At 45.2% G+C, this 24,991-nt stretch overlaps 1 protein-coding gene across 3 annotated transcripts in view; it reads left to right on the forward strand.

Annotated features, from left to right (window-relative positions):
* ATL1 (atlastin GTPase 1) overlaps positions 1–24,991 on the forward strand; it is a 193,935-nt gene that overhangs the window by 157,790 nt on the left and 11,154 nt on the right. For 2 of the 3 annotated variants that reach the window (XM_066608070.1, XM_066608071.1), the window contains exons 5-9: positions 13,659–13,763; positions 14,660–14,710; positions 17,563–17,619; positions 23,804–23,896; positions 24,575–24,713. In XM_066608070.1, coding sequence (XP_066464167.1) covers positions 13,659–13,763; positions 14,660–14,710; positions 17,563–17,619; positions 23,804–23,896; positions 24,575–24,713 — 445 coding nt within the window. Of the gene's footprint in view, positions 1–13,366; positions 13,417–13,658; positions 13,764–14,659; positions 14,711–17,562; positions 17,620–23,803; positions 23,897–24,574; positions 24,714–24,991 lie in introns of those variants that run through there. The other variant, XM_066608073.1, reaches the window with a different exon arrangement.

Raw genomic sequence — 24,991 nt, forward strand, 5'->3', positions numbered from 1 at the left:
ATTGTTATTGGGGCCGTTTAGGAGGCGGACATTTGTTATTGGGTCCATTTAGGAGGCAGACTATTGTTATTGGGGCCGTTTAGGAGGCGGACTATTGTTATTGGTTCCGTTTAGGAGGCAGACTATTGCAATTGGGTCCATTTAGGAGGCGGACTATTGTTATTGGGGCCGTTTAGGAGGCGGACTATTGTTATTGGGTCCATTTAGGAGGCGGACTATTGTTATTGGGGCCGTATAGGAGGCGGACTATTGTTATTGGGGCCGTTTAGGAGGCGGACCATTGTTATTGGGGCCATTTAGGAGGTGGACTATTGTTATTGGGGCCGTTTAGGAGGCGGACTATTGTTATTGGGGCCGTTTAGGAGGCAGACTATTGTTATCGGGGCCGTTTAGGAGGCAGACTATTGTTATTGCGGCCGTTTAGGAGGCAGACTATTGTGTTTGGGTCCATTTAGGAGGCGGACTATTGTTATTGGGGCCATTTAGGAGGTGGACTATTGTTATTGGGGCTGTTTAGTTGGCGGACTATTGTTATTGGGGCCGTTTAGGAGGCAGACTATTGCAATTGGGTCCATTTAGGAGGCGGACTATTGTTATTGGGGCCGTTAAGGAGGCGGACTATTGTTATTGGGGCCGTTTAGGAGGCGGACTATTGTTATTGGTTCCGTTTAGGAGGCAGACTATTGCAATTGGGTCCGTTTAGGAGGCGGACTATTGTTATTGGGGCCATTTAGGAGGCAGACCATTGTTATTGGGGCCATTTAGGAGGTGGACTATTGTTATTGGGTCCATTTAGGAGGCGGACTATTGTTATTGGGGCCGGTTAGGAGGCAGACTATTGTTATTGGGGCCGTTTAGGAGGCAGACTATTGTGATTGGGTCCATTTAGGAGGCGGACTATTGTTATTGGGGCAGTTTAGGAGGCGGACTATTGTTATTGGGGCCATTTAGGAGGCGGACTATTGTTATTGGAGCCTTTTAGGAGGCAGACTTTTGTTATTGGGGCCTTTTAGGAGGCAGACTTTTGTTATTGGGGCCGTTTAGGAGGCAGACTATTGTGATTGGGTCCATTTAGGAGGCGGACTATTTTTATTGGGCCTGTTTAGGAGGCAGACCATTGTTATTGGGGCCATTTAGGAGGTGGACTATTGTTATTGGGGCCGTTTAGGAGGCGGACTATTGTTATTGGGGCCGTTTAGGAGGCGGACTATTGTTATTGGGGCCGTTTAGGAGGCAGCCTTTTGTTATTGGGGCCGTTTAGGAGGCAGACTATTGTTATTGGGGCCGTTTTGGAGGCAGACTATTGTTATTGGGTCCGTTTAGGAGGCAGACTATTGTTATTGGGGCCGTTTAGGAGGCAGACTATTGTTATTGGGTCCATTTAGGAGGCAGACTATTGTGATTGGGTCCATTTAGGAGGCGGACTATTGTTATTGGGGCAGTTTAGCAGGCGGACTATTGTTATTGGGGCCATTTAGGAGGCGGACTATTGTTATTGAGGCCGTTTAGGAGGCTGACTTTTGTTATTGGGGCCGTTTAGGAGGCAGACTATTGTGATTGGGTCCATTTAGGAGGCGGACTATTGTTATTGGGCCCGTTTAGGAGGCGGACTATTGTTATTGGGGCCGTTTAGGAGGCAGACTTTTGTTATTGGGGCCGTTTAGGAGGCAGACTATTGTGATTGGGTCCATTTAGGAGGCGGACTATTGTTATTGGGCCCGTTTAGGAGGCAGACCATTGTTATTGGGGCCATTTAGGAGGTGGACTATTGTTATTGGGGCCGTTTAGGAGGCGGACTATTGTAATTGGGGCCGTTTAGGAGGCGGACTATTGTTATTGGGGCCATTTAGGAGGCGGACTATTGTTATTGGGGCCGTTTAGGAGGCAGACTTTTGTTATTGGGGCCGTTCAGGAGGCAGACTATTGTTATTGGGGCCGTTTAGGAGGCAGACTATTGTGATTGGGTCCATTTAGGAGGCGGACTATTGTTATTGGGCCCGTTTAGGAGGCAGACCATTGTTATTAGGGCCATTTAGGAGGCGGACTTTTGTTATTGGGGCCGTTTAGGGGGCAGACTATTGTTATTGGGGCCATTTAGGAGGCAGACTATTGTTATTGGGGCCGTTTAGGAGGCAGACTATTGTTATTGGGTCCGTTTAGGAGGCATACTATTGTGATTGGGTCCATTTAGGAGGCGGACTATTGTTATTGGGGCCGTTTAGGAGGCAGACTATTGTGATTGGGTCCATTTAGGAGGCGGACTATTGTTATTGGGGCGATTTAGGAGGTGGACTATTTTTATTGGGGCTGTTTAGGAGGCGGACTATTGTTATTGGGGCCGTTTAGGAGGCAGACTATTGCAATTGGGTCCATTTAGGAGGCGGACTATTGTTATTGGGGCCGTTTAGGAGGCGGACTATTGTTATTGGGGCCTTTTTAGGAGGCGGACTATTGTTATTGGGGCCTTTTTAGGAGGCGGACTATTGTTATTGGGGCAGTTTAGGAGGCAGACTATTGTTATTGGGGCCGTTTAGGAGGCAGACTATTGCAATTGGGTCCGTTTAGGAGGCGGACTATTGTTATTGGGGCCATTTAGGAGGCAGACCATTGTTATTGGGGCCATTTAGGAGGTGGACTATTGTTATTGGGTCCATTTAGGAGGCGGACTATTGTTATTGGGGCCGGTTAGGAGGCAGACTATTGTTATTGGGGCCGTTTAGGAGGCAGACTATTGTGATTGGGTCCATTTAGGAGGCGGACTATTGTTATTGGGGCAGTTTAGGAGGCGGACTATTGTTATTGGGGCCATTTAGGAGGCGGACTATTGTTATTGGGGCCTTTTAGGAGGCAGACTTTTGTTATTGGGGCCTTTTAGGAGGCAGACTTTTGTTATTGGGGCCGTTTAGGAGGCAGACTATTGTGATTGGGTCCATTTAGGAGGCGGACTATTTTTATTGGGCCTGTTTAGGAGGCAGACCATTGTTATTGGGGCCATTTAGGAGGTGGACTATTGTTATTGGGGCCGTTTAGGAGGCGGACTACTGTTATTGGGGCCGTTTAGGAGGCGGACTTTTGTTATTGGGGCCGTTTAGGAGGCGGACTTTTGTTATTGGGGCCGTTTAGGGGGCAGACTATTGTTATTGGGGCCATTTAGGAGGCAGACTATTGTTATTGGGGCCGTTTAGGAGGCAGACTATTGTTATTGGGTCCGTTTAGGAGGCAGACTATTGTGATTGGGTCCATTTAGGAGGCGGACTATTGTTATTGGGGCAGTTTAGGAGGCGGACTATTGTTTTTGGGGCCGTTTAGGAGGCAGACTATTGTGATTGGGTCCATTTAGGAGGCGGACTATTGTTGTTGGGGCAGTTTAGGAGGCGGACTATTGTTATTGGGGCCGTTTAGGAGGCAGACTATTGTTATTGGGGCCATTTAGGAGGCAGACTATTGTTATTGGGGCTGTTTAGGAGGCAGACTATTGTTATTGGGTCCGTTTAGGAGGCAGACTATTGTGATTGGGTCCATTTAGGAGGCAGACTATTGTTATTGGGCCCGTTTAGGAGGCGGACTATTGTTATTGGGCCCGTTTAGGAGGCAGACCATTGTTATTAGGGCCATTTAGGAGGCTGACTATTGTTATTGGGCCCGTTTAGGAGGCAGACCATTGTTATTGGGGCCATTTAGGAGGTGGACTATTGTTATTGGGGCCGTTTAGGAGGCGGACTATTGTTATTGGGGCCGTTTAGGAGGCGGACTATTGTTATTGGGGCCGTTTAGGAGGCGGACTATTGTTATTGGGGCCGTTTAGGAGGCAGACTTTTGTTATTGGGGCCGTTTAGGAGGCAGACTATTGTTATTGGGGCCGTTTAGGAGGCAGACTATTGTGATTGGGTCCATTTAGGAGGCGGACTATTGTTATTGGGCCCATTTAGGAGGCAGACCATTGTTATTAGGGCCATTTAGGAGGCGGACTATTGTTATTGGGGCCGTTTAGGAGGCGGACTAATGTTATTGAGGCCGTTTAGGAGGCGGACTTTTGTTATTGGGGCCGTTTAGGGGGCAGACTATTGTTATTGGGGCCATTTAGGAGGCAGACTATTGTTATTGGGGCCGTTTAGGAGGCAGACTATTGTTATTGGGTCAGTTTAGGAGGCAGACTATTGTGATTGGGTCCATTTAGGAGGCGGACTATTGTTATTGGGGCCGTTTAGGAGGCAGACTATTGTGATTGGGTCCATTTAGGAGGCGAACTATTGTTTTTGGGGCGATTTAGGAGGTGGACTATTGTTATTGGGGCTGTTTAGGAGGCGGACTATTGTTATTTGGGCCGTTTAGGAGGCTGACTATTGCAATTGGGTCCATTTAGGAGGCAGACTATTGTTATTGGGGCCGTTTAGGAGGCAGACTATTGTGATTGGGTCCATTTAGGAGGCGGACTATTGTTATTGGGCCCGTTTAGGAGGCAGACCATTGTTATTAGGGCCATTTAGGAGGCGGACTATTGTTATTGGGGACGTTTAGGAGGCGGACTTTTGTTATTGGGGCCGTTTAGGAGGCGGACTTTTGTTATTGGGGCCGTTTAGGGGGCAGACTATTGTTATTGGGGCCGTTTAGGGGGCAGACTATTGTTATTGGGGCCATTTAGGAGGCAGACTATTGTTGTTGGGGCCGTTTAGGAGGCAGACTATTGTGATTGGGTCCATTTAGGAGGCGGACTATTGTTATTGGGGCAGTTTAGGAGGCGGACTATTGTTTTTTGGGCCGTTTAGGAGGTAGACTATTGTGATTGGGTCCATTTAGGAAGCGGACTATTGTTGTTGGGGCAGTTTAGGAGGCGGACTATTGTTATTGGGGCCGTTTAGGAGGCAGACTATTGTTATTGGGGCCATTTAGGAGTCAGACTATTGTTATTGGGGCCGTTTAGGAGGCAGACTATTGTTATTGGGTCCGTTTAGGAGGCAGACTATTGTGATTGGGTCCATTTAGGAGGTGGAGTATTGTTATTGGGGCCGTTTAGGAGGCGGACTATTGTTATTGGGGCCGTTTAGGAGGCAGACTATTGTTATTGGGGCCGTTTAGGAGGCAGACTATTGTTATTGGGCCCGTTTAGGAGGCGGACTATTGTTATTGGGGCCGGTTAGGAGGTGCATTATTGCTATTGGGGCCATTAGGAGATTCACTATTGCTATTGGGGCCATTGAGTTGCACTGTTATTTTTGGGGCAGTATTACTTTTAGGGCCACTGAGGGAGCGCCTCATTGCTATTGGCGGCATAATATTATTATTGGGGCCACCGATTACTGCTAGGACCAGTACTAAGGGGAACTATTGGTATTGTGGGTGCAGATACTATTGGGGCCACAACTGGGGGTACTATTACTATTGGAGTGACACATTGGCTATAATCTAGATACTAGCAGTTAGACATGGTAATGAGCGGCAGGAAGTATCCGCAGGCATACGTCTTCATCTTCACATCGAGCTCCATTTGTCGTCTGATATGTTGTTGCTTCCAGATATTGTATGTTTCTGTAGTAAATAGAAGACCCCTAGGAAGAAATATAGAAATGTTATGAGAAAATACAGCTATAAAAATATACTGGATGCTAGATTATCTATGAAGTAGGACGCACAAGCCGCCTGTATGAGGTGACCCTTTATAGCCGGTGCAGGCCATAGATTGTAAGCTCTTCCGGGATAAGTACTACTGTATTGTCCTGTGGTTCGGGCCCCTCGTACAGCGCTGCGTAGTATGTTGGCGCTTTATAATTAGAACTAGCGTACCCGTCGCGCGTTGCTGCGAAGACAGACATACATACATACATTCGTTTTTATATATCTAGATGACGGCAGCAGCGACCACTGAGGTTTTGTAGGCCGCTGCTTCCCCCTTGCAGGCTGAATAAAATAGCCGTTGTGTGGAACATCCAATTTATCCGGCTGCTGTGGCTTCTTGGGAAGATAGCCTAGTACATGTTTGCCCACTTCCAACTCCAATGGAGACTGACTGTAAATGGCTGGCGTGCTCTAGTATTTATGGTTTCAAGCTGTACGTGTCATTGCATACAGTCTATCTATCTATCTATCTATCTATCTATCTATCTATCTATCTATCTATCTATCTGGGTTATTGCATACAGTCTATCTATCTATCTATCTATGACATCAGGAAATGAGAGAATTGGATTCCGTACGTAAAATTTGAACGCTAATTCTTTGGCGCTTTGAATTGAATAATCGAGTTGGGACCCATTAACTTTTCCTATTTATGACATAATCAATGCTCGTGCCAAATTTCAAGTTTCTATGACATTGGGAAGTGAGAGAATTAAATTCCGTACATAAAATTTGGACGCTAATTCTTTTGCGCTTAGAATTGAATAATCGAGTTGGGATGAGACATAAGGCCTTGCCCATAAGCATTCCCCAACCTCCAAGAACTGAACCTACCTACCTGAATGAGATTTTGTAGGCCGCTGCTTCCCCCTTGCGGGCTGAATAAAATAGCCGTTGGGTGGAACATACAATTTATCCGGCTGCTGTGGCTTCTTAGGAAGATATCCTAGTACTTGTTTACCCACTTCCAACTCCAATGGTAATTGGCTGGCGTGCTCTAGTGGTTTCAAGCTGTACGTGTCATAATAGAGCCTTAATGACATCACAATGCAGCTTTATAGAACATGTTGGGGCATGTTCAAGGGCGTCCGATGTTGATGACATCAGTGATGACATCACAATAGCAGGTGGCTTACTTATTCGATCTACGTGGGGGGGGGGCGTAACTTTCGACGACGCTCGCGCGCCATTTATCGTAGGATATTTGTACTATGCCTATAATCTTCCCAGGAGTGTACTTAACAACTTCCCAAAGTTTCATGGCGATCGGATGAATGGTGTAGTAGCGCATAAAGGACAAACAGACACGCAGACACGCACGCACGCAGACAGACATACATGGCGGGGGGATCGGAGACATTCTGACTGCTGGGAGAATCGCTGGGGGGGGATCGGAGACATTCTGACTGCTGGGAGAATCGCTGGGGGGGGATGGGAGACATTCTGACTGCTGGGAGAATCGCTGGGGGGGGGGGATCGGAGACATTCTGACTGCTGGGAGAATCGCTGGGGGGGGGGATGGGAGACATTCTGACTGCTGGGAGAATCGCTGGGGGGGGGGTGGGAGACATTCTGACTGCTGGGAGAATCGCTGGCGGGAGATCGGAGGCATGACTGCTGGGAGAATCGTTGGGGGGAGGGGGGGCATGGTGACTGCCAAGAAAATCTCTGTGGGGGAAGGGGGGCATGATGACTGCCAGGAGAACCGCTGGGGGGGAGCCATTATGACTGCTGGGGGAACCGCTTGGGGGGAGGGGGGCATTATTATTGCTGGCGGACAGCTGGGGGTGGCATTGTGACTGCTGGTGGACCACTGGGGGGGGGTATTATGACTGCTGGGGGAACCGCTGGGGGGGGGAGCGGGCATTATTACTGCTGGGGGACCGCTGGGGTATGTCACTCTTATTACTAATGGGGGGAGTGTCACTATTATTACTGCTGTGGGATGTCACTATTACCGCTGGGGTATGTGTACATGTGGCAGAAATGGGCAGGGCTCTTTCAGAATAGACCGGGTGCAGATTTTGACTGCTTTTTAGATGCGGAAATGCTGCAGAATTTTCCACAGAAATCTCCGCTGAGGACATTCTGCAGTATTTCCGCGTCCAAAAAGCAGTCAGAATCTGCACCCGGTCTATTCTGAAACAGCCTTGTCCTTTTTAGAACGACGGGGGTAAAATCATACGTTGTGATAAGCCCCGCCCCCTGACGTGTTGGCACTTTGCGATACATAAGTGGGTTTTGGGTTGTAGTTTGGGCACTCGGTCCCTAAAAGGTTCGCCATCACTGGCCTAGTACATGTTTGCCCACTTCCAACTCCAATGGAGACTGACTGTAAATGGCTGGCGTGCTCTAGTATTTATGGTTTCAAGCTGTACGTGTCATTGCATACAGTCTATCTATCTATCTATCTATCTATCTATCTATCTATCTATCTATCTATCTATCTGGGTTATTGCATACAGTCTATCTATCTATCTATCTATCTATCTATCTATCTATCTATCTATCTATCTATCTATCTATCAGGGTTATTGCATACAGTCTATCTATCTATGACATCAGGAAATGAGAGAATTAGATTTTGTAGGCCGCTGCTTCCCCCTTGCGGGCTGAATAAAATAGCCGTTGGGTGGAACATACAATTTATCCGGCTGCTGTGGCTTCTTAGGAAGATATCCTAGTACTTGTTTACCCACTTCCAACTCCAATGGTAATTGGCTGGCGTGCTCTAGTGGTTCCAAGCTGTACGTGTCATAATAGAGCCTTAATGACATCACAATGCAGCTTTATAGAACATGTTGGGGCATGTTCAAGGGCGTCCGATGTTGATGACATCAGTGATGACATCACAATAGCAGGTGGCTTACTTATTCGATCTACGTGGGGGGGGGGCGTAACTTTCGACGACGCTCGCGAGCCATTTATCGTAGGATATTTGTACTATGCCTATAATCTTCCCAGGAGTGTACTTAACAACTTCCCAAAGTTTCATGGCGATCGGATGAATGGTGTAGTAGCGCATAAAGGACAAACAGACACGCACGCAGACACGCACGCACGCAGACAGACATACATTCAATTTTATATATATAGACTAGCGTACCCGTCGCGCGTTGCTGCGAAGACAGACATACATACATACATTCGTTTTTATATATCTAGATGACGGCAGCAGCGACCACTGAGGTTTTGTAGGCCGCTGCTTCCCCCTTGCAGGCTGAATAAAATAGCCGTTGTGTGAAACATCCAATTTATCCGGCTTCTGTGGCTTCTTGGGAAGATAGTCTAGTACATATTTGCCCACTTCCAACTCCAATGGAGACTGACTGTAAATGGCTGGCGTGCTCTAGTATTTATGGTTCCAAGCTGTACGTGTCATTGCATACAGTCTATCTATCTATCTATCTATCTATCTATCTATCTATCTATCTATCTATCTATCTATCTATCTATCTATCTATCTATCTAGGTTATTGCATACAGTCTATCTATCTATCTATCTATCAGGGTTATTGCATACAGTCTGTCTATCTATCTATCTATCTATCAGGGTTATTGCATACAGTCTATCTATCTATCTATCTGCGTTATTGCATACAGTCTATCTATCTATCTATCTGGGTTATTGCGTACAGTCTATCTATCTATCTATCTGGGTTATTGCATACAGTCTATCTATCTATCTATCTATCTATCTATCTATCTATCTATCTATCTATTTATCTATCTATCTATGACATCAGGAAATGAGAGACTTAGATTCCGTACGTAAAATTTGAACGCTAATTCTTTGGCGCTTTGAATTGAATAATCGAGTTGGGACCCATTAACTTTTCCTATTTATGACATAATCAATGCTCGTGCAAATTTCAAGTTTCTATGACATTGGGAAGTGAGAGAATTAAATTCCGTACGTAAAATTTGGACGCTAATTCTTTTGCGCTTAGAATTGAATAATCGAGTTGGGGTGAGACATAAGGCCTTGCCCATAAGCATTCCCCAACCTCCAAGAACTGAACCTACCTACCTGAATGAGATTTTGTAGGCCGCTGCTTCCCCCTTGCGGGCTGAATAAAATAGCCGTTGGGTGGAACATACAATTTATCTGGCTGCTGTGGCTTCTTAGGAAGATATCCTAGTACTTGTTTACCCACTTCCAACTCCAATGGTAATTGGCTGGCGTGCTCTAGTGGTTCCAAGCTGTACGTGTCATAATACAGCCTTAATGACATCACAATGCAGCTTTATAGAACATGTTGGGGCATGTTCAAGGGCGTCCGATGTTGATGACATCAGTGATGACATCACAATAGCAGGTGGCTTACTTATTCGATCTACGTGGGGGGGGGCGTAACTTTCGACGACGCTCGCGCGCCATTTATCGTAGGATATTTGTACTATGCCTATAATCTTCCCAGGAGTTTACTTAACAACTTCCCAAAGTTTCATGGCGATCGGATGAATGGTGTAGTAGCGCATAAAGGACAAACAGACACGCACGCACGCAGACAGACATACATTCAATTTTATATATATAGATAATAGTAAATGTATCATCCCCCTCATATTTGTCTTTTGTTCTCGCTGGTTTATGGGAATTGTACTAATTATGTGACGATTTATAAAACAGATCTCTGTCCTCGCAGGTTGTTGTTTCTCTTTATGTTCTATGATTTCCCATTTAGGCCCAGATGCCGCATGCCCGTTTACCAAAATGGCTGCTTGTACCATGGCAACAGCTGTAGCAATGCCCATAGTGGCTCTGTTGCTTTGGATAGAGAATATTTGTGGGTATGGCTGGCAGTAAGTTTTGTGGCCTATTTTATCAAATCTGTCCTTTTTGCTCGTAGTAACCAATCACATCGCAGCTCTCATTTCCTATACTCCTGAGGTAAAATGAAATTTGTGCTGTGATTGGTTGCTAGGGGCAACAAAGAGTCCTGTGTACCCCTTTGGAATGGGTGTAGCAGGGAGCTTCCATGGTTGTACAGAGTGCCCTCAGTACTGGATACCAGGAGGGGCACCAACAGACCCTGGCTGGGGTATTTACACCTGAAATGGGGCAGGGAATTAAATCTTTGCCTGGGTGATAGAAAGCTTAACTACAACGATATGTAAGTATGACCTTCACCTTGTCCGGAGTCCGTTCTCCATTTTCATATTTTACGGCAACAGATGACTGGCGGATGATCTGTTTTCCTTGGATGGCAGATGGAAATGATGCATCATGGAATCTTAACGGCTAATATAACACGCAGGGGGCGGGGCTTATGCATTGTGAGAGATTTATGACACGTTTTAAAAGAACACTTGTCTGTGTTGCCCATAGCAACCAATCACAATGCAGCTTTTATTGCATATTCTGCTATTGAAAAATGAAAGCTGCTTGTTCTTTCAGTCAGTTGTCATAAATCTTCCCCATTAATTATTATTATCGTCACAGATGTACTAATCCGGTCTAATAGTGTAAATTCAGACCAGCCAGTCTAAAAATGTGCCACGGTTATCACCATGCCCAATACTGGATGATAAGTTTGATGCATCCTCAGACGCCTTTATCTAACTTTGCACCACCTTTTGATTGACTTACTTTGAGCCAAAATTTTGGCGCACATTGTTACATTTAAATCATAAGTACTTTCTAACTAAAGCACATCCTAGGGGTTACTGGACACTAATAGTCCGTAGTCTGATAGACCTAATATCTTGAATAATGTGTACACACTCCCCCTGTAAAGGGCATTTCCATGGGGAATTTTACAAGTGCATGTGAAAGTAGGGCTTCATCTGCAAAAATTAATTTGCAAAGTTCTCAATAGATCTACGGTTATTGTAGATTGCCTTCCTCCTTACTACTGCTATTTCATAATCTGTGATTGCCAGATTTAACTGCTACAGCAGTGGTCATGGACATTGTTACATACTATGGTATTTTAGGGCTATGTACAAATTATGCAAGTTTTTGATACAGTTTGTTAAGCCAAAGGCAGATGTGCATTGAAAAAGGAATGAGAACTATAAGGCTGGGTTCACACTGGGCGGATTCCGGGCGGAGATCTCGTGGTCTGGCCGCAGCAAAAAAACGCGAGATTTCCACCGGGAATCTGCTGCTACAAAACCTGCTGTACGTAGCCGCGTTTTTTGAAGCAGCCTGGCCGCACGCTCTTCCGCTAAGGCCGGTATTCCCATAGAGGAGAGCGCGGCTGCAGCGGAAGAAGAAAAAAAATGAACATGCTGCGGCCGGCCGGAATTTTCTGAGAAATCTTGTCCACATGGCTGGCTAAACGCGGAATTAGCGTCCGCAAGCGATTTTGCCGTGGCGAGATTTCAGACGGAATTTACGCTGCTAATCTGCCCAGTCTGAACCGAGCCTTAAGGAAGGACTAAGGCCCCCTGTCCACGGGCGAGGCGGAATATCGCTAGCGATATTCCGCTCGGGGGAGCAGGGGGGAGAAATGACAGGTCCCTACGGTGAGCCTATCTGATAGATAGGCTCACCGCAGAAAATTGCGGCAAATCACAGCATGCCGCGATTTGGATCCCGTGAGTGGAGAATCGCTATGATTCTCCGCTCGTGGATGTTGGGTTGCGCTTTCCATGATTAAGTCTATGGAAAGAGTTCACTGTGTTACCCGCGGACAGATTATTTCCGTGGATAACGTGGTGACATATCGCCCGTAGACAAGAGGCCTTAGACTTCTTCTTGCTGGAACCACTCCTGGCTTTGGCTCAAAAACTTGCATCAAAAACTGCAAGTGTGTTTTCCAAAAAATGCTGTGTGTGAAGCCACCCTTAAAGAGCTTTTCAGGACTATAAAATAAGTAATCAGTATCAGGGGTTTGACTTTCATAGCCCCCACTGATAAACTGATGGAAAGGAGCTCCACATTGCGCCACATCCCCTTCACTGTTTGCCAGACATAGCTCAGTGCTTTTCAGTAGTGGCTGTTCCCGGTATTGCAGCTCAGTTATATTCACTTAAAGGGGTTGTCCCGCGGCAGCAAGTGGGTCTATACACTTCTGTATGGCCATAATAATGCACTTTGTAATGTACATTGTGCATTAATTATGAGCCATACAGAAGTTATAAAAAGTTTTTTACTTACCTGCTCCGCTGCTGGCGTCCTCGTCTCCATGGAGCCCGCCTAATTTTCGCCGTCTAAAATGGTCGAATGGCCAAATTAGACGCGCTTGCGCAGTCCGGGTCTTCTGCTTTCTTCAATGGGGCTCCGTGTAGCTCCGCCCCGTCACGTGCCGATTCCAGCCAATCAAGAGGCTGGAATCGGCAATGGACCGCACAGAAGAGCTGCGGTCCACAGAGGAAGAGGATCCCGGCGGCCATCTACACCGGTAAGTATAGAAGTCACCGGAGCGCGGGGATTAAGGTAAGCGCTGAGCGGTTTTTTTTTTTTACGTCCCTGCATCGGGGTTGTCTCGCGCCGAACGGGGGGGGGGGGTTGAAAAAAAAAACAACCAGTTTCGGCGCGGGACAACCCCTTTAAATAAAAATAGAGTTGCAGTGAGTTCCTATACCAGGCACATCTACTACCAAAAATACTGAGCGGTGTTTGGTAAACACTGAAAATATGACAAAGATGTGTCGCTCCCACTATTGTATCAATATTCTAGTCCTGGAAAACCCCTTTATGACTCACTCACCTCTATGTAATACAGCTCCTGGTGAATGGTGAATTGCAAGGATGTGAGCGACTTTGACAAGAAGAAAATTGTGATGGGTACACAAATCAGTCTGAGTAACTCCTAAATGGTAGATCTTGTGGGTTGTTCCCGGTGTGCAGGGGTTAGTATCGTACCAAAAATGGTCCAAGGACCACATTTGGGTCATGGGAGCCCAAGTTTAGTAATGTACATGGGGAGCTAAGGCTAGGCCATCTGCAAAACTACTGTAGCATAAATTGCGGAAAAATGTCTTGTTGGCTATCATAGAAAAGTGTTAGAACACGTAGGGAGAAAGTACAATTTCCCCAGCTCACAGTGTGCCTAATACATGAATGTATGTAAACTATTGTTTTTGTCCTGCAGGTTGCGGTGTTGCTGATGGACACACAGGGGACATTTGATAGTCAATCAACTCTGAGAGACTCCGCCACAGTGTTTGCTCTGAGCACTATGATCAGTTCTATTCAGGTATGGATTACTCAAAGACCCTTTTTTTTTTTAGAAATTTGAACATCTCTTGGTTTATAACAAAAGCTATGCCTGGGCCTTCCACATAATAAAAGAACATTAGCAGCATGGTATTTATTAAATCCTGTAACCAAGCTTTCTTGCATGCAGTTTTAAAACCCTGGCTTCAGAGTTCCATTTGATTCAAAATATGCGTTTTCGTTGTCCAGAACAGCACTCAGTGCTGAAGTACAGCATGGACAGCCATTGACCACAAAAGAGAAAAGGGCCCCTTTACACTGGACGACCTTTTGAGTACAGATGCCCGACAAGTCATTCCAGCAATGATTGTTCCTGTGCTTTTACATAGGAACGATCATTGCTGAGTGAATGGAGGTGGAACTGTTATCAGCTGTAATCCGCTCTCTGCGGGCAGAACACAGCATGCCGTCCTGCTTCAGCTGTTCTGCTGAACTATGGTTTTCAAGCAGAACTGAGAACCATCGTTCAGCAGAAAATTGAAAGATGGGCACATTTAGACACAACGATTATAGCTCAAAAGACTGCTTTTGAGCAAATTTTGAGTGATATAGTTGTCTAAATGGGCCTTAATCGCTGCTCAGTTTTATGCATGCATAAAATGAACAATTTATGATAAGAGAATGAATTATATCCTTCATCGTTCAGTTTGTGCACGCATTTACACGGAACGATAATCGTTCAGATTCCTGGTAGATGTGGGAATCTTAACAATTTATTGGCCCATGTAAAAGGGCCCTAAACATGGTTCCTGTTCAGACCCAAACCTGCAATTTAAAATGGGGTTTTGAGAACAAGACAAAACATTCTAAACTGTAATAAAAATATTTTGAATGTTTATTCTAAATCTTGCAAATTTTTATTTGTCTGCATTAAAGGTGTACAACCTGTCACAGAATGTTCAAGAAGATGATCTCCAGCACTTGCAGGTAATTCACTGTGTATTTCTCAGGATTGTCCACACGCAGTAGAAAAACGTTGCTGTGGATTTTGCCCCAAATCACAGTCTTATAACAAAATCTGAACATGTCGCCCTATACATTTAAGGGGTGAAATTTGCGACTTTTCTGTAACATTTTGAGCATACTGTAGATTCAGAACTTCACAGCATTCATGTTTTTATGCACAGATTTTTTTCCATTGGATGTGGATGAGGTTTTGAAGACCCCATCCACATACATTGTACTTTCAATTGCTGCGGAACGGCTTTGTGCAATTCTGCAGTATTTGAATTCAGCCTTAGATGTATTGGGCAGCACAGTGGCCCAGTAATGTTCTCTCACAGTGCTGGGGTCCTGGGTTCAAATTTGACTAAGGCAGGTTTCACACGGGCGTGGGCGTTTGTGCGTGCGTTCAGATGGCCGTGGCCTGGCGCATAAACGCCGAGCATGCGATGCCGTCGGGCGGGGTAGACAGCTTAGCTCTGCTAAGCTATCTCCTCCTCACCGTTTCTTGGCAAGAGGAGGAGGTGGGACAGGGCAGGAGCTAGTGTGCTAAGTTCCTGCCCCCTCTCACCTCCAACAATGGAAGGCGGTGGGACTCCACCCCTGTCCCGCCCCCTCCCATAGCAAACAGCTGGCAAGGGGCGGAGGGGAACAGGGAAGGGGGTGGGAGTTTAGCAGTCATGCTGCTAAACTCCCACCTCATCTCCCTTTTTTTTCACACAAACCATGAGTCCCTGTGAAATCTCGTATATATAAATAGCCTCATAGGCTACAATGGGTCTGTGTGCTATCCATGAAATACCCAGATGGGAAATATACCTGTGTGAATGGGCAATGCAGAAAACATCTGCATGGTGGTTGTATGTTCTCCCCGTGTTTGTGTGGGTTTCCTGCCACACCCAAAAACATACTGATAGGTCCGTAATACTTGTGAGCGTCCATGGGGACAGAGCCCACTATTAATATGTATATAAAATAAATATCTCCTATGGGAAGGTGATTAATTGCAGCCGTTCAAGTGGTTATCCGCTGGCTTTAATTTTTGTTATAATGTGGGGATTACTTGAAAATAAAAAGTGAGAGTAAACACATTTTTTTTGCTCCGCTCTGGTCATGTGCCTTCTAAGCATGTGACTGCTGCAGCCAATCACTGGTCCTAACATTATTGGCACATGATTGGCAGCAGCAGTCACATATTTAGAGGGCATGCCCTCATGCTACCTGGAATTTAGTGATGAGGGGAGCGAAGCAGTTGTGTATGGTCTCGTTTTGTATTTTACAGTATTTCATGCTTTATATAAAAAAATAAAACTGCTAAACAACTCCTTTAACTTTTAAACAGTCTACACTTGGTAAATATTTTGCAAATTGCATTGCTTGTAATGTTGTCCCACATTTAAAGATCCTCACCTAAAACAAATAAGTTCAGTAAGTGCAAAAAGTCATAGTGACTAAGATAAAACAAAAAAACTATTATGAGACAGCGCTCCTCCCACTATGGTAAAAGGTTACTGTGGAGAATATGTAAATGGGACTTACCTGGTGCAGGTGGGTGTGCCTGATACGTGACCCCCCCACCAAGCACCTCCACGTCCTGGTGGGCGTTGTATATATAGTTGGAAAACCTTTGTCCAAACTTTCTGGAAATCCTCCCTCCAGACCGGAAAAATTAACATAAAACAAAAGGAGCAGGCAGGGATCTGTCACACCACTGGGTGGTGATGCGACGATAAATCAGTAGATATAAGAAAAAGAAAAAAGATCCAGCGCTCCAGAGAGACCTGTCTGACTTGAATCAATCAGAGGCTCCTTGAATAATCATACATACTTTTATTAACAAGTAAATCCAAATATGTCCGACGCGTTTCGTCGCCTAGCAGCGACTTTTTCAAGTGATGTTGCACTTAGTGCCTTATGCTAGTACTGGTGTGTGTAATACCTACTGGCTTGCTTTTCAAATTGAGACATTAAAATGGTATTCCCATCTCATAAAGTCATGGGATATCACTAGGATATGCCATCCCTTTGATCAGTGAGTGTTCGACCTTTGGGACTCCCACTGATCCTGACAATGGATGGGCCACAGCACGTAGGACCCTTTTAGACACAATGAGAATCTCACGATTCTCGTTTGCCCGAGTGAACGAGCCGGTGACGTCATTGGCAGCTCGTTCACACTCGGGCAGCCTGTTTAGACAACTATATTCGTTGTGAATTGTGCAGTTCTCATTCACTTATCGTTCAGTGTTTCACATGGGAAAGTGAAACCCTGAACTATAAGTATTTGAACTGCCCCACAAGTGAAAAAGCGGGCGCTGATTTTAATACCGGTTGAAGCTGAACGGCCAAAAAGAACTGCACAATTCTCATTCATCGTTCAGTGATTGGTTCACGTTTAAACTAAACAACTGGTTTAGTTTCGCTCATTTGAATGATTTTCTGCAAGATAATCGTTCAATCTAAATGCATTTATTTAGCACAACATTCTTGCTTGCACAGCAGCGCCCTGGCCACCTGCTGAGCTGTAAATTGCAGCACAATCTCATTAACTTTAATACAGCTACCTCTTGTGACATTACTCTTGGAAACTTGGTTCTCATTGGTTGGGGAGTCATTATATGGCTCCCGAGTCCCATTGTGGCCACTATGGATGACCCATGGATATTGGATAATTACTATTATTATTATTTTATTTTATGTACACATAGTTTTAGGACACTTCATGCTCCTATTGATTGGCTTTACTATGGTCTAATGTTTTAGTATCCACCCCACAGTTATTATTGGATATAAAATATATGCATTTAACTGTCTGATATGATTTTTCCCTTGTCTAGCTCTTTACAGAATATGGCAGACTGGCTATGGAAGAGACATTCCTGAAACCGTTCCAGGTCAGTAGATTATTTACTGGATGGCTATATTTCTATTTAAAGAAATCTGTCACTTATTTTTGGGCTACAAATCAAATATACATTAAAATGTACAATGGCGTGTTGAATGTATTGATACCTTTTATTTCTTCTCAGCGTCTTCCAATGTGTAGATACTAGCTCTTCAGTTTAGCCCGCGCCCTAAGGCAATTTAGTTATGGACTGACCAATTGGCTTATTCACACAAACGCATTTGTGCTGCATATTACGCATGCAAAATATGCGCATGCAATACACAGTAAATAGAACGTATTGATTTCAATGTGTTCATTCACATGAAAGTGTTTTGCGCATGTATGTTGTTTGCACCAAAAATAGGTAGCATGTTCTATTTTCATGTGTATTGCGCATGAACATAGCACATATTACATTTAATTGCCCACTGAACTCAATAGGAGCATGCTTGAGTGGGTTTTTTTTCATGCACAGGGCATGCGTGTGCAAAAAATACAGTAAAATACGCCCACACACAAGCAAAAATATACCCACCACGCAAATACTCACTGCATATTGCACGTGTAAATACTGTTATGCCATTGTGAAGCCTTCCCTAAAGAGAAACTCTAGTTAATACTTTCTAATTGTAATTTATTGGGTTGCCCAGGATTTTACTACTGATGATCTATCCTCAGGCTAGGCCATATATTGGGATTCTCACTGATCAGCTGTTCGTAGATTCCGCTGTGCATGGAGCCAAAAGCAGACAGCTTTGTCCTTAGTGCAGCAGTCTGGGTTGGTATCACATGGAATTCAATGGGAACTGTGCCTGCATTACCAAATCAGCCCGCTGCAGTAGTGACAGGGCAGTCTGATTCTGGCTGTGTTTGCAATGACTGCTGGCCTGATATTATCCGATTGGCGGGGATTCGAAGCAGAGGAACTCCACTGATCAACTATCCTAGGATAGGTCATCAATTGTAAAGTCCCCGACAACCCCTTTAAATATTATGAAGTTCTTCAGATTCGTGTTAAGGGGGTTATGTATTGAAATAAATGGGGCTGAGCTGTAATATCACGTATAATTGGGAATATGTGTGCAAAAAAGCAAACATGGTTTTCCACTCCTGGACATCCCATTTGAGTTATCTATTTCTATGCTATTCTGCATATTTATGATTGCAACTCTATATATCACCAGTAGAGGTCACTATTTAATCTGAGAGTGTACAGCTGGGAACTCAGTAATGGGGCCTCAATATGTAACTGATGTTGATAAAGTATATTTTCACTCTACTAGTGCACAGGAAAAACCACATGTAAAGCAATGAAAGTTCCAGTAAACAGCAGTGTCCCATAGACTATAATGGGGTCATGTGCTGCCCGGGAATTAACACAGACAACACATGGAACCAAATACGCTAGTGTGCTAGAGGCTTAAGCTGCTTCCAGTGTAAAACCCCACAGCAAATATGTTTTAGGGTATGTTCACACGTAGTGGTAATGCTGCAAAATCTCTATGGAAAATTCTGTAGCATTTATGCAGAAAGAAATGTGTAAAAATCTGCACAGCTGACCTGCTCCTCTCACCTTGCAACACATCACCTGGCAGCCTCTTGCAAGTGCTCAGCTGCTGGTCAGATAGTTCGAAAGTGGCATCACCTCACCAGTGGCTCCTGGCTCACTTGAGGCCGTTGGGTGATATGTGTTGGGGCGCGATTTATTGCAAGGTGAGGGGGAGCGCTGTAGGGTACTGGTGTATCTTGTCTCCACTAGAAGAATGGGTGGATGACAAAATGCACGTGAACAATCAGTGCCCACAACTTGATTGGCTGGGCAGGAGAATGGGTGCCCATAATCTCCCCTCCCGCTTCGTGTCACTCACCCCTCCGTCGCTCTCCCTGGTCCCCTTCCCGACTCCTGTACTGTCAGTCTCCATGCTGCCATCACATATTGCAGTCATTATGCGAGGCTGACCGACTGCGCCGGAGCAGGAAACTGGAGAAGGCAGAGCACCGGGGGCAGTGACAGGTGAGGGGATGGAAGTCTGTAAGCGGCGGACACATTGCAGCACTGATGGGAGGCTGGAGGGAAGAGTCTCCACGGGGAACGCACTGCGCCGGAGACGGTAGGCGACAACTTCCAGGAGGGAGAGATGATGTTACAGCAGCGGAGCTAGAATGGCAGAGGGGGAAGGGGGTAGAATGACAGCGCCGGAGGCGGAAGGGGAGATAGCAGAGCGCAGGGGAGAGCTGAAGCCGGCAAGGGAAAAATGGGAGAGCAGCAAGAAAAGTCACTTACAGCAGCGACCGTGCACATGGCACCCTGGCGGGGGGGAGAGTGACAGGGTCGGCAGCAGCGAAGATGGGATGTCTCAGCCGGGGAGATGATGGGCACCCATTCTCCTGCCCAGCCAATTAAGTTGTGGCCGTTGATTGTGGACATGCATTTTGTCTCCACCCATTCTTCTGGTGGAGACGAGATACACCACTAACGCACTGTAGTTGCTAAAATCGGCTGCGGATACGCAACTGATTCCTGATCAATATCCTCACTGATAGATTTTCTGTGGGTTTAGAATCTGCAGTGTTTTTCGAAAACACTGTGGATTCGTTACAGAAAATTTCTGCTCCATGTGAAAGAGATTTTTGAAATCTCCTCCACATGGCTTGTACTGTAAATTCTGCGGAAATTACGCAGCAATTCTGGCAGCAGAAATTATGTAGCATTTCTGCCATGTGTGAAAGCGGCTTTAGGCCACCTGCACACAGGCGGATTTGCATTGCGAAATCTGGAGTGGGCGTCTGCCTCTGGATTCCACAGCAAATACCGCCCATAGCATGCAATTGTAATACACATGCTGCGATTTTGTGCGGCCCCCGCACGGATGACTTCCATTGCAGTCAATGTAAGCTGTCCGTCCCGCGGCCATTCTACAATCCTCATTGCGGAAAGGTCACGGGATCCACGTCATCGCCTAGCGACGGCGCGGCCTATTCTGTACTGTGCATGTGTGCCGGCCGACACATCCGCAGAACAGAATAGAAGACGCTGGACAGGTACACAGGGGTCACCGGCCAGGCACAGGGTTGGATTCTGCTGCGGGATTTCCTATGCAGAATCCAACCCACCCGCGTACAGGCGGCCTTAATCAGAGTTGCAGGTACCACTTGTGTTGTGCATTCTGGATTATTCAACATTTTTTTTACTGTGGGATGCCAGATTAAAGAAATGTTACTACCTAGATATATATATAATATATATGAAGTGAATACTCTTATGCTCTACAGATAGGACCGTCTCAATAATCCCCTTGGCTCGTGGGTCTGCTGACTCAGTGTAGTGTTATTGGGAGGGTTCTGGAGTCTGTTACTGATATAGAAGGCTTGCAGCTGTAGCAAACACTAGGATGCCAAACAAAACAACCTATTAGTTTCAGACCCCCTCCACTGATGCCGACTTCCTTCTTCAATATAGATTTGCATCTTGAAGGAATGGAAGTCGCAAGGGCTATTGGCCTTATTTTCAGGAGACTTTTCTAATGATATTTCAGGCACATTCTTCCCATACTTCGTCATACTCAGATTAGCTCATTGCTGTTCTCTGTTAACACTGAAACACCCTTAATGTGATTGAAAGAAACACCCATCAGTGTCCTGTTTGTTCCTAATTATATTTTATATTTGTACTCCCAGGCCCTTTGGATTATAATCATTATGTACAAAATTCATTGGGTAATTCACATAAGTTAAGGCCCTTTTACGCTGCAAAATAAATGGGAACGAGCATGTGACCAGCGCTGAAGTAGAGCTCGAATATAGTTTGCTGGGCATGCATTTACACTGAACAATAATTGATCATTCATTGGAACATAACCACTTCTCTAGTCACCTCATCTGCCACCACTTTCTATTCAGCATACCATTATGATTCTTCTTTACAAAAAAGCATTTAAAGCAGACGAACGTTTCTGCGCCCATTCAGACGGCCCGAGATCGGCGCTTATATGCTAAGGGTTGCAATGCCTTACCTCCCCCTCGCCGGCTCACTGCCTCTTTTGGGACATGGGCGGAGCTAAGCTTTCGTCCCCTTCCCCGTAGCCATCAATGTGAGGGTGTGTAGCTGAGCTTAGCGCCGCCCCATCCCGTCCCTTCCCATTGCAAACAGCCGGAGGGGAGGAGAGAGAAAGAGAGAAGGGGGGGGAATTTAGCAGTCACGCTGCTAAACTCCCTCCCACCTTCCTTCTCCTGCCGCTGTCATAGGCTCCCATAGGAGTCTATGCAGCGGCTGACGTATTCTGTCTGGGAAGATAGTTCTAGGACTATCTTTCCTGCCTGGCGCTATATTTGCCGGGCGCTTTTACGCTGCGGGAATATGCCTGTGTGATCTGATGCATTGCAATCCAATGCATCAGATGGTAGTGTATATCGGCTGACCGTGAAAACGGCAGCCGATATATGCTCGTGTGAAAAAGCCCTTAGGTCCACATGAAAGATCCAACCAGCAGTCAGCCATAATCTGATTGTGTGGTTGCTGCATGTGTTTAAACCTAACAATTATTGTGCACACCACTAGATTTAACGATTATTCGCTCTCTAATCATGCCGTGTAAAGGGGCCTTCAGCTGCATCGATAGAGCTTACAAATTTCCAGCCACATTGGGTACCATCCATTTACAGCAGTGGTCTCCAACTTGTCGCTGCAGAGCCACAGACCGGAGACCACTGATCTATAGGGATTTTAAAATTGACTCTTTAAACAATGAAAAGGTTGTCATTCACAACTGATGAGATGTCTATCGTTGCGGCATCTCTTTGTCTATGGCGGCTCTGTCTGTAATAGATGTATAAAAAGAACAAATCACAAGCAAGTTCTGACATTGAAACAAACTCTGTGTAGTTAACAAAGAGTAGATCCCTCCATACATGCTTATTATACTATCAGTAAATGAATTAATTCCCCATCTGCATATGGTATTTTAGCTCTAGCTGCTTACATACTATGCATTTACATTAGTTGACATACTTGTCACGTATTATTCTTGGCACAGCGGAGAGCAAGCCGGAAGGAAATGTCACAAACAGGTTTTATTTATGCAGAATGGGATTAGGATGTCTTGGAGATGGCCAGTGTCATATCTTGTCGCACATGTTTCCAATCACAAGTTATTTTGGAGATCTTCCCAGGCAAGCTCTCTGGGTGGGTCAAGCTGGGATCATCCAGAGAATGTCTGCACACTTATAATATATGAGAGCGGCTCCTTCCTGATAAATCTGCTGCTTCCAGCCCTTTGTCACTAAGTCAGACAATGTGAGAAAAAGACATTTGTTTCAGGATGCAGATGATTTTTCTTGAGTTTCTTCATAATCTGTCCTGGAGCTTCTATGATCTGGGATTGATGATATGCAGATGTAGAGAAAAGCATTAGATTGTCTGCCCTAGGATCAGTCAACAACAATCTCATGTCTATGTACAGCTAAACCCTTTAACACCAACATCAGATTTTGTTGTTCCCTTGGTTTAATGGACAATAACTTCTGTACTTTTTGCTGTATCACATTATGTCTTGTTTGATATCTTCAGTGTCGTATTTTATAGCATGATATGGTGGCACATTAGATACAGGCATTTATAAGATGCCCAAGGGTAGCTAAGATAGTGGGCATCAGCTGTGCTTAACTTGTGCGAGTCAAAAACTTTGGATCTCGTATGTCAAAACTGTCGCAGAAGAAAACAGAAGTGTTCTTGCCTACAGTAACAAATTAGACTTTCATGTAAACAGACTTATGACACAAAACGTTATTAATTTATTGCTCTTAGGGGTTGTGACAAGATACAAAGTTATTCCATATCCACAGGATAGAACATAACATTCTGATCGGGGAGGCTGCGACCACTGGGACCCCCACCAAGCTTGAGAAAAGTGGTCCTAAACATCCCAGCATGGATGAAGTGGCAGTTGTGCATGCACGCTACCTCACCGTTCATTTCAGTGGAAGCACTGGAGATTGCTGGGTTTAAGTGCTTGGCAATTTCCAGTGCTCCCACTGAAATGACTGCTGCTCCATTCATATGGGGACCTACAGGACTCCCGTTCTCGTTATTGGTGGGGGTCCCAGTGGTCGGATCCCCACCGATCAGAAAGGGGATCATTTTCCATCTTGGCGGAACCCTTTTAATTCGGCATTTTATCTATTCATATTTACAGTCTTTGATTTTCCTGGTACGTGACTGGAGCTTTCCATATGAATTCCCATACGGGGCTGATGGAGGATCAAAGTTTTTAGAAAAACGGCTAAAGGTAAGTGAATTTTGAAACAAATGTGCGAAAAGAAAAAAGTTAGTATGAATCCGGCATAAAGCTGGTTATATCAATAGGCCAGAAGTCACAGCGACCTTTGCAGACTTTCAAATAAGTCCGTTGTTTAACTTGGGTAAGAGGGATAAGTGGCTGACATTGCTCATTTCCAGGTAAACAGATATGTAAAAATCAATCTGTTAAAAGTCAAGCTTCATGCACATTAAATTGTCAGCAGATCCTTTCAAAAGTGATGGGTGTCTGCAAGAAATATCTAATGTCCATTGTCATCTTACATCCAATCACAAATATTGACTTGACATAAAACAGTATTGTGCCTTCAGGCTCTTAACCCTTTGCAATCCAATTTTGGATTCAGGGTTTCCTAGGGGGCTTTCTCTTTCTGTCATTATACAATGGTGTCATCTGCTGGCTAGAGCCAGTACTGCGGTATGGGACAAGCTGAAGAGTCCACCGACAACAGAGCAGCCAGGAATATACAGTAAGAATACCCTGCCGGGCGTCTTCTGACATCGGAGCTGTACAGCCTTCAATCAGAATGTCTTCAGACGTCAGACAGTGGATTGGAAAGGGTTAATCCTAAATTTTTCCTGTGAATAAATCTGTATTTGTGATTGACAAGACCATGAAATTATTACATGCAGTTCTGTGTTTTTCCAGGTATCTGAAAACCAACATGAAGAACTGCAGAATGTGAGAAAACATATCCACTCCTGCTTCACCAACATCTCCTGCTTTCTCCTGCCACATCCAGGTCTCACCGTAGCCACAAACCCAAAATTTGATGGCAAACTTAAAGGTGCGTTGTATGTTTTTCCTGCACAGCTTCGCTCCCCACCATCCGACTGTACAGGGGAACGCCAGACCCATTCAGTCGACTGTGACTGTGCTGCTGTTCCATGCACAGTAGGCTGCTGGGGCACCACTGAGAAGGTAAAGATAGTGAAGGGGATTCAGTGCTACATCAGCACTGTAGCCGGTTCATTTTCTGGAGCAGTGAGGGTCCTAGAGATAAGACACCACCTATCATAAAGTTGTGAGATATCCTAGCGATATGCCGTCACTTTATAAGATGGG

Source organism: Eleutherodactylus coqui, chromosome 6 (assembly GCF_035609145.1).
Source record: "Eleutherodactylus coqui strain aEleCoq1 chromosome 6, aEleCoq1.hap1, whole genome shotgun sequence".
Classification (NCBI taxonomy): domain Eukaryota; kingdom Metazoa; phylum Chordata; class Amphibia; order Anura; family Eleutherodactylidae; genus Eleutherodactylus; species Eleutherodactylus coqui.